This window comes from Vanacampus margaritifer, chromosome 14, assembly GCF_051991255.1.
Source record: "Vanacampus margaritifer isolate UIUO_Vmar chromosome 14, RoL_Vmar_1.0, whole genome shotgun sequence".
NCBI lineage: Eukaryota > Metazoa > Chordata > Actinopteri > Syngnathiformes > Syngnathidae > Vanacampus > Vanacampus margaritifer.
In genome coordinates, this window is record NC_135445.1 from 19,183,188 (window position 1) to 19,193,777 (window position 10,590).

General features: G+C 38.3%; 1 protein-coding gene across 1 annotated transcript; it reads right to left on the bottom strand.

The window, feature by feature from the left end:
• Nucleotides 1-1,307: 1,307 nt before the first annotated feature.
• Nucleotides 1,308-9,507, bottom strand: purg (purine-rich element binding protein G). The gene has a single exon (XM_077585402.1). It carries the CDS (start codon nucleotides 9,175-9,177, stop codon nucleotides 8,143-8,145), a length of 1,035 nt encoding a protein of 344 aa, XP_077441528.1. The 5' UTR covers nucleotides 9,178-9,507; the 3' UTR covers nucleotides 1,308-8,142.
• Between the last annotated feature and the right edge of the window lie 1,083 nt (nucleotides 9,508-10,590).

The window sequence follows — 10,590 nt, forward strand, 5'->3', positions numbered from 1 at the left end:
ACAAGTGTTTTTTCTGCTGCTGTCCAGTCACGTGACTTTTGCACCAAATCTCTCGCTACATTGCCAACATCGCGAGGGGGACACACAGGATTCCGCATCCACGCTGTAGTAGAAAGTCTGCTATTGATTGGCTTCACTGAAGTCAAGTCAGCTAGACAAATACAAATTAATACTGTACATGATTTTAAGTATATTTATTATTATTTATTTAACGAGAAGGACAGTGAAAGTGTGTCGCACAGAAGTGACGTCATCTAGCAGCAGTCAATAGAAAACCTTCTTCAAATGACGTCACTCCTGTGACAATTTTGTGTGTTTGACTTTAAGCATTTGTTCATTTGTTGTATTGGGTATATGCCACGGAGGAGGCGGGACTTCCGACTTCCTGGTTTTCACACATCAGCTTTGTTTCTATTTCCTGTTTGCCATTTGTGGGCCGAGTCCCAGTTCTTGCACTTCCGCCTTTGTGCCCCTCGGTTGCGCGTACCCGTCGATGCGTGCGAGTGTATAGTGTGCCTGTCTCAGTTGTCTGAAACATTTCAGAGAGTTGAGACGGCGGGAGCATGCAGTTAGGTGGGGCGCAGGGGTGGGCGTGCGAGTGTTGGAACGCTGCAATCAGTGACCGGAAAAGACACTGTGATGTGTGAAACCCAGAAGTCAAAAGTCTGTGGCATCTACCCCATTATGACATTGATGATAAGAATGTTGTCATTTGTACAAATATTAATTAAAAAAAAAAAGTTTGAATTTTGGCTCCAATGGCTCGCCTGCTTTTTCATTTAACTTAGCCGGAACGTAATGCTCGGTAGGTAGTGTGTTACTTTATTCATTTTACCATTGGTGTTGATTAAATCTTACATACAAGTAATAGCCTACACTTTTTCTTTCTTTTTCTTTTTTTTAAGAAAACTACTAATGAACTGAGACTAATCTAAAGACTAATCTAAAACTGACCATTTTTTTTAAATAACTAAAACTAATAATAACTAACAGAACCGCCCTGAAAATGAATTAAAACTAACAAAAAATATATGAAAATTCATAACGAAATAAAAACTTAACTATAATAAAAATTACAAAACTATAATAACCCTGGTATTAAGCCAATGGAATCTGGTGTGCATGTGACTGTTTTTACCACATATCCGCACTTGCGCACCGCTCATGCGTACCCCGGGTTATATTGTCTATACATGCATTGCTGCACCGTTAGGTTGATGCTGATTGAAATAATTTGAAATAGTTTGTTTGAATGTGCATAATGTAATGTACATAAAGTATGAAAAGGAAACAGTCCAAACACATGATAAGTTTGGAAAACGTTTAATAACCATCTTTTGTTAAAGGAAAAAAAGAAGTCTGGCAATAAAATATGCATATTTTTTTCCACATTAGTTTCCTGCATTATTCAGCGTTTTCTCCAACTCAAATACCAATGATTAGACAAACTTGATACTTCATGTTCCATATTTTTGCTACATAAACCATATTTCAACACATAACCATCTAAAAAAAATAGTGAATAAAAAAAAAGTTACAAGATTGTCTGTTAAGGCTGCAGGCACAAAGGCTATGCAACTGTATGCAGACTTCTCATTGTTTTCAACAGTTAACCTTATGTTTGACAGACTTACTTCTAACTGATCTTTTCAAATATTACAAATGTTTGGGATTTGAGACTATTTGAGAACAGCAGTAAAACATCAACTTATTCTTTTTTTCCCCTTAGTCTGATAGCTCCTCTTGGCATGCATTTAGCTTGGGTCCAAAGAAGCACCTTTATACTGTATAATATAACATAGCACCATTTTTTCCCCCCATATAGTTTTTCTTTTATACTGAGACCCAACCGATGGCATGCATACACTGTAAAACTTAGCTGTCTGTTACCATTTCTAAACATAGCTTTATTTCAAAATTACAAGGCAAGTAATGTTTACTGATAAAGTACTTTACATAGAGTGGATGAACTAGTACAGTACAAAACTTGTTCTATTTTTTAAAGTCATATTCTAAAGGACTACAGGACACACCAATATACGTAACATTTACCTAAAATGTACACATGTTCCATGTTTTTCAGGTCATTTCTCTTTCAAACAAATACCCAACTTATCTCTAAGTTCCATGCTCCAAAACTGTGGAAAGGACAAAACGAAACAGCAAACCATCACTTCTTCAGTATGCAAACATTCACATGACAAGCACAAGTACATTTACACTTTGTCACCACTAGTCCTACCTCTGTACCTTTTTTTTACAACCTCAAATTCAATTTCAAATTCACCTACTTTCCTCAGTGGACTTCATTGTTCCCAGCTGAAAAGGTACTTTAAGGCGTTGGGGATGGAAAAATCTTTGTTATAAATCCAGATTTTCCTTTATGACGTTTTTCATCAATGTCCAAAAATATTGTAACCATCTTAAACGCGTACCATTTTCTATCACCTCCCACGCCTTAAACAAACACCAAATTTGTGTCCTTCAACTTCTTTAACGTAGTCATTAATGTAGAATCAAATTTTCTTTGAATTCATGAAAGTTTCACACCTAAATACATGAGTAGTTGTTTTTAACCACTAACAAAATTTCCAAGGTACTGGACAAGCACTGTAGGTCAGAAGACCAAAGCAGGTGTTATTTGGGATGTTTCATGTCTAACAATTATATCAAGACATATTTAGAAACGCATATCTATACAGTATGTAACATTTATTAGTATTCTGTTCTTTTTGTGTGCGTTTGTTATTTATTTGTGCTCAGCCATTGAAGTTGTAGCTGAACACAATCTTAACAAATACACTTGATTGTTATACAGTTTAAGCTCTATTGAGTTTTTGGTTGGTCTTGAACCATATAGTAAAAGGAAACCAAACTAAATCTATCTGCTTATGGCATGCTTTGGAATTAGCCGAGTTGATTTTCATGTTTCACAGGAAGCAACGCATGCAGTGCAATCTCCAAAGACAAAAATATGTTGACGGCTAAGGAGACCATTCAACACTCACGCCCGTAAAAATGTAATGTTGTCTTTTGAAGTCATGAGGTAGACAACACCGATTCACATCTGTGGTGCTTTCAAACACTAACAAGATGTGTCTGTTATAAGCATGAACAAAGATTTAACCCTGTCATCTACCTCTTAAGACAAAGACAAAAAATAAACAGCAGTATTTTGCCAAGTGACAATACTGTACATACTCTCTGCATTTAATTAGTTATATCTCATCCTTGGACGGATGCACTAACATAATTGTGGGAATGCTGAAAACATTGGCACATATGTTAATAGGATTTTTATTGTCCATACTTTTAACTCCCACATAATTCTTCCGATTTACACCGTTCAAATTTCAACTTGCTTCAAGAATTCACGCCATCCTGGGTTTATATCGTCCGATTCTTTTTCTAAGTACCACATTCCACGCCCATTTCCATACATACAACTAATCATCATTACCAGCTCTCTGATACCGCTCAGTGGCGCATTTGGTAAAGTGCATTGTCCAGTAACCAGGAGGTTGCGGGGATCGATTCCTTCTTGAAGCTCCTTTGCGTTAATGCAGTTTTCTTTTCTTTCTTTTTTTAAATTTATCATCCAACTACAATTAATAATTTGTCATTTTCACATAACTTATCCGTCGATTTACTTTATAAGCATTTCTTAAGCATTCAACATTCATTCAGCTTTTATTAGCATTCAGCTTTCAGCATTCCCACGCAATTTCTGCAGAAATTGCACTTTTTCTAGTTAGACTAGCTATCTAGGTAACATACTTTTTTTGAAGAATAAATATTAGCGAACGTGACTGTTTCTTCGAAATTTAATTCTACTCTTAGTTAACACGATTATTATTTGCATTGATTTACACAAAATGGGGACTCCAATCTAAAAAAAAGTTATGTTAAAGAGCAGCTCATCATAGTCCATGGAAAAAGTCCCATTATGTTAACAGATTACAAAGCAGTTGAACAAAAAAGTGCAACTTTTATTTAAAGTGCTTTTTTAAAGAGCTTTTTTAAGAGCATTTTTGGAATTCCAGCGACAGATTCCAAGGCAATTTACAAGAAATTCATGTTCTTGTAACTAGAGAATTAAGACAGAATATTTAGCAGTAATGTCTAAAGCAATTTAAAACTTGCCTCCTGCGCCATATTCACCGATTTGTGAAATAATTTCAAATAATTTGTTAATCTGTATTTTTCTAATAAATTGTGCTTAAAGTTATTCTTTCTATACTTTGACTTGTATGAAAATAAAACGATTCAAGATATAATTGTTATTCACACTCTAAAAATCAGCCGAACAAACAAACAACCCATCAAACTGTGCTTACACCTTACACAATGACAAGGACTGACTGTCACCAATGACGCCAGCCTTGATGAACAATTAACTTTTTCTTCTTCGCCCACCTTGATCATATTATTTCATCTCCTCACTAAACTGCAAGCTAAGAGCATCAAGAAAACAGAAGTTGGCATGACAGACATGACAGAGGGTCTGAAGAAGACTATGTCTGGTTAGAATTAAAAATAAATTGTTTTTTGGTTCATATATTTTTGTGAACATTTCAACCTTGGCTGAGTGAGTGTAATTGCTCACATTCTTAAAATTGCTGGGTCAAAAGTAACTCAAAATAGGGGAATTGGCTAACCCAGTGCTGGGTTATGATTGGTTATTTATATTGAGCATCATTTGGTTGATGATTTGATCCAGCATATTGGGTAAAGATTTTGACCCAATTACGGGTAAAAAGTACCCATGCAGATGAGCTAAAGCTACAAAAAAATAAATAAATATAGAAATTGTTCAGCTGGTTACCAGGTTATCAGTACAGCTGCTCAAAATCGACGGCTAGCTAGCAAGTGAGAAACAACACAGCATTTTTGTGTGTGAAAATTAGTTACCGGTAATCCACAGAATGGTACATTTATGTGCAGTACATAAAACTTTCTAGAAGACTGCATGATGATCTGACTTTCTACATGTTAGTTAGAGGTATCAATTAATGCATGCATCGTTTTGTCTCAATATATGCTTTGCGTTATTACAACCTTTGGTCAGCTAAGTAGACTAAAGAATTTCATTGAATACCGCTGATAACGGGTACAAGTTCATATTAAGATGGAAATTGAACACAATAATAAATAAGTCAGAAATAGGCCCTCTGTCTTTAGTCTTTCTATGCTGCTCATATAAGTGCTCAAGGTACAGCTAGCTAACTGCTATGTACAGCTAACTGCTATTCAAGTTCTAATTAAAAGCAGCACTAGAGAAGATTTTTAGAAACAAAAACACACAAAACACTAGCACTTATACACAAGAGAGGTTATAACTCTCTTTTCAGTGGACTATATATATATATAGACTAAACATAAAGACATATGGAAGGTATGATCGCCCATGGTAGCAGGATATTGAGCCCTTTCTACTCTCTCACTTTGTTTATCTAACCAGTGTGCATTCAGATGCTTAATGAGTCTGGTTTTACCTTCGCTTGTATTCCTCTCATGTTCACGCTATTGACCTGAGCTATCCTCCATGGGGCAACGTAATACAGAAACCAGAGGAAAAAGATGAAAAATCTATAGCACCATGTGTTTTGTTCAGATTTCAAGTATTTTAAAATTGAATTGATTTGTTTTAAACATTCATCTGGTTGAAAATATGAAATGAAGGAATTACCATTCTATAGTGTTGTAATGGGGGGCATGTGGGAAATAAAATATTCAGTAATTCTTTCTCTTTTGAGTATCCAAAATACTTTGTAGTTTCAAAGGCATTGTTGATTCTGAAACTAGTTGGTGGTCCAGCATTGAGGCACCACAACTGGCCAGAAAAAAGGGGAAAAAAACTAAACATAAAATGTCATCATGCAAGCCTTCTAATAATTTGGTCCATTTGTAATCATTTTCTATTTCTCAGGGACTGTTGTCCTTGTGGCTTCTATAGGCTGGGGATGAGACCATCCTATCAAAAAGTACTTCTCTTATAGAGCAGCATGTTATAAAATCAGAAAAGGTGCAACACAGACACAGAGAATTTTCATCTTTCTGTGACATTTGGATTTGCTATGGTGAAAAGAAAGGCTTAACAAGACCTCTTTGGTCAACCAGCCTGCCTGGTAAAACCTCCGTGTATAAAAACTGGCATGAGCAATTTAAATAAATTATTTTTAAGTGTAATGAGCTCTCTACCACTAGAGCCTGTTACGGACGCCTGTTTGTAAATCGATTGTCGAAAATTGAAATATTTAAGCTTGACACTTAAGTCTGAAATTCATTTAAAACAACGGCAACAAGGGTAACCTCTGTTACAAATTGACCAATTCTATTGTTGTTTTGATAGTGGGCTTTGCAAATCAGGGAGAAAATTTGAAGAAAAAAAACCTCCTATGTTTTGTACAAAAAACATAGATGAAAGGTTCGTGCTAATTGGACATTTCTATATGTGAACCACAATTGACCGAGTACTATAGAATGCAACAAGGGATGATGGTCGCTTCAGGCACTCTATACCCCATCTACCTTTTGATTAAAGCTGAGAAGAAAGCAATAAGATCAAAAAGTGATTTCATATCCATTAAGAAAAAAAAAACAGCACAGACAACAGACAAATTGCAGCCATTGTAGGAGCTGCCAGTAGCTTTATCATTTGTCTGATACAAAATGGGCTGTTAAATTCTTTAATCTATAATAATTTAATACCAAAACCCCGAGCATTCACTTATTTTAACTAAGGGTGGTCAATCATTTGAAAAATTAAAAGTGTAATCATTAATTCATTGGTGGTAGTGTTTTTAATGTTACTGTATTTTAATGATATGGAAATTAAATTTATTTTATGAAAAGCCTTCTCAAGGCTATTAACATAATTAGCTGCATTTGGGTAATATACAAGTTAGATCAAGAGTTTTATGGTTACTGGGATTTAAATCATTCAAATAAAGATATTTGGGTGGTTTAAATCTCAAAGTGTTTGTGTTGGATTGCAGGATAAATGTCAATGTACTGCACCACTTAGTATTCCTTTGTAAGGTGTCTCTTGCCTTAATGTTGACAAAAGTGAGGGGCTCCTTTGGTGTTCCACCACAGTTTAATAACATCAATAGACACCTAAGGTCTAGACTGAGGGATTGCCAGCCCCAAGGTGGCGAGGTATGCAGTTAGAGTGAAAATTGCTACATTTTATAGACTCCAGGCTGTATATAAACATATATACATACAACATTAGGGGCGTACATCTATTCAACAAAAGACAATTCGACATGTACACAAAAGTCGAACAATTTGATTTGGTGGTGTTTCAATTCGATTCTGTATGGCTCAGTCTGAGAAGTTATACCATAATGCTTTTATTGATGACATTATATGAATGAACTGTCACTACATGTGGCATTTACTTCGATTTGGTTCAATTCGATGCACTCGCGTCTTTTAAATGAAAAACGATTTTCCGATTCAGATTGTTTTTAGTTAACGCCCCTAATACACTTATACACACATTAGTGTACATATATATGTATATATACAGTACATGTGTGCATATAGTATATAAATGTACTCTTTGTGTACATATAGATTATGTACAGTATATACTGTATGTGTATCACTCTGTTATTGAAATAAATAATAAATTACCTCTGCTTGTGAGAATGCTTGTGCAGTATGAATCATGTCATGAACTATAACAATCTGCAGGTGTCAACAACCATATCACACCATATATGACGAATATTCTCTTTCAAAAAACCCGCATCAGTGGCAAAGTGCCCTCCTTGCAACCATTCATACCCTTTGTTTTACTGTGCTAAACATTAGCAAGTACGTCACATTTGTAAGACGAGCTATAGGGAGAAAATGATGTTTGTTGCTGTACAGAGCACTTCTTTTGCACATTGCCACTGTTCCACCATTTTATAGGTTCTTACCGAAATATGATTTATTATTTACAGAGTAGTAGCCTATTCAATTTAGAAGGGAGGATGATGTATTGTTTTGGACTTGGTAGCTTGATATTTCTGAAATATCAGCGCTAAAATTCCACCTACTTTCGGGGGCACACACACATACCACAGTACAGTACAGCACAGTACACAATTGGCCGATTATTAGGTTCCGTCCTACTGCCAAGGTCGCTCAATCCTCCTGCTCCTCGCTGTCCTGCCGTGCGTCTGTGCTCTTCTCTTTGTGACAATTGAAAATTCGCCGCATCTCCTCCTCGTACCTGATGAAATTCTCCCCGAATCTCGCCCAGGCTTTTAAAGGGACGGTGATGGTGTTTCTGTAAGGCTGACGCACTTCACTGATTTTTAAAAAGACGCCATAGCGGTTGGAACCGACGTCAAAATAAAACCTCTTGTTGTCCACGCGAAAGGACGCGGCCTCTGGAAGCTCGGGGCTGTCGTCGTGATTCCCGGTTACGGCTCGACCGCGCTCGTCGCACTCGTCGTCGCCGTAGTCCTCGATGAGCTGCGAGAGTGCGTCCCTGAACTCGATGAGACCCTGCGCGGGCAGAACGATGGTCTGTTCGATCCCCTGGCCGTAGTAGCCCATCGTGCCGTGCCCTTTGCTGACAGTCTGTCGTATGCGCAGGAACCTCCCTCTCTGGTTCTCCTTCAGGTCCAGAAAGTACTTTCTGTTGTCCCTCTCGATGAATTCGCTTTTGAGGACGCGGTGTGCGTGATCGTCCGACGCCGCGGAGCCGGTGGGAGACGATGCGGGCTCCTGCGCTCTTCTGCGGGGGTCGAGCGCGCGGCCCTGCTCGTTGCTGCTGTGCTCGTCGAGCTGCGGCGGAGGAGGCGGCGGTGCGAGGCTCCCCCGCAGTCCGATCCGGGCGTAATAGTCGATGAAGTCCCCCAGACAGTAGCGGAGCGCGGGCGCCATCGACATGGACAGCGTCAGTTTGCTTTTCCGGATGTTATCGTGGCGGCCTCTGCCGATCCACACCTCGGCGATTTTCAGGAAGCGTCCGCGCACGCTCTGCTTCACGTCCAGGTAGAAGCGTTTCTTCTGGATGTCGACGCGTTTGGAGGCGAGCTCCTGGATGTCGCTGCCCTGCTGCTGGGGACCAGTTTGTACGTATTGCTGAGGATATGTTGCTCTCGGCAAAGAGTCTGATGCAATCTTACCCCTGACTCTCTCCATTCCTCTGCAACATCCATCGGCCAGCATGATTTAGATTCCGCTTCTTGACAGCTCAGGACAACACGATTCCCCCATGCCCGTGCGCCATCATTCCAACATCTGGCGTGGAGCTTGGTGACAAGTTTGCCTGATGCCTCGGATGACCTAAAGATGGCAGCTAGTTGGAAGGCATCAGCTGATCGTGTTGCTGTGTGTCCCGAATAAAGGTCAAGCTCGATTATTTAGCCACTGCAACCCTCCACAGCTTTTTGCATCATCTATATGAATTGCAGCAAGCTCATTCAGAGAGTGAGTGAGAGCGAGGGAAGCAGCCGACCTGAAATGGGAGGAGGCGTGCAATCTACTACATGAACCCGATGAACCCTTCCACCCCCCTCCCGTCCTGAGGATACCTCTAGCTAGCTGGTAAAGATTTACACAGTCACTGTGGAAAAGATGGAGCTCGAGCTCGCATCTGACATCATACACACGTCTGCTGTTATTAAAAAAGTATAAAAATATAAAATACAAATTGAGATATATGATGGCGGCTCAATAATAATAATAATAATGTAGAGGATATAGCGAAAGTCACGTATAACTGATGCGCATTGAAAAGCATTAGGATACCCCCGCCCAACCCCCCAAGAAACAAAAAAACGCTAAAAATGCGTTTTCCACGGAAAATGACATTCGGCTTCCTTTTTTTTCTCCTTCAAAAAATAATGCAGAGTATGTTAGGCAACCAAAAATACAGCAGAATGTTAAATACAAGTTATCCTATACGATTAAAATTATTAGTATAAATATGTGTTGTTAGGATACCGATACTGGTATTGGCAGACGCCCTGATACTGCATTAAAACAGTGGTGTCAGTATCGGTGAGTACTAACAAGTAACATGCCGATACCATTAATTCTGACACTAATATAGGACTTTGGATGCAGCATCTTGTGTCTTGCTCATGCACGACATTCACTGATATGTGACATGTTTACTGCATGCCGATCTAAGATATCCTATTGGCCCTTGAATGCTCTGAACCAATGGCTGGACAGCTTTTTCATGTTGAGAAAAAAAAACTTAGGTCAAGAGGTAGGCCTACTGAATTATTAATATACCTTTTGTAAATAAAATTATCAAATACATTCAATAAAAAATATATATTTCATGTAATTTTTGAAGCCTTACAATGCCTTAATGCATTTTAAATCAAGAATTCCAGTCGGAGCATCACTAATGCTCTTATCACAATTCAGGTGCAAAGCATGTAAGAAACATCCATGACTCATGCTTAACACATGATTTAAATAATGCTAATAATAAAAAGCAAACGCTGGGTGGAAAGGCAGCAATTATTTGCATCAGATGTTCAGAATCCTCCAAATAAAGTCATAAAAATCAAAGTGAAAATAAGTGCTGGGACATAACAAATATAGATCGCTACTGAACTTTAGTAG

Bases quoted from the DNA above. Each gene is read 5' to 3' on its own strand.
- purg (XM_077585402.1), bottom strand. From the start codon at position 9,177: ATGCTGGCCGATGGATGTTGCAGAGGAATGGAGAGAGTCAGGGGTAAG.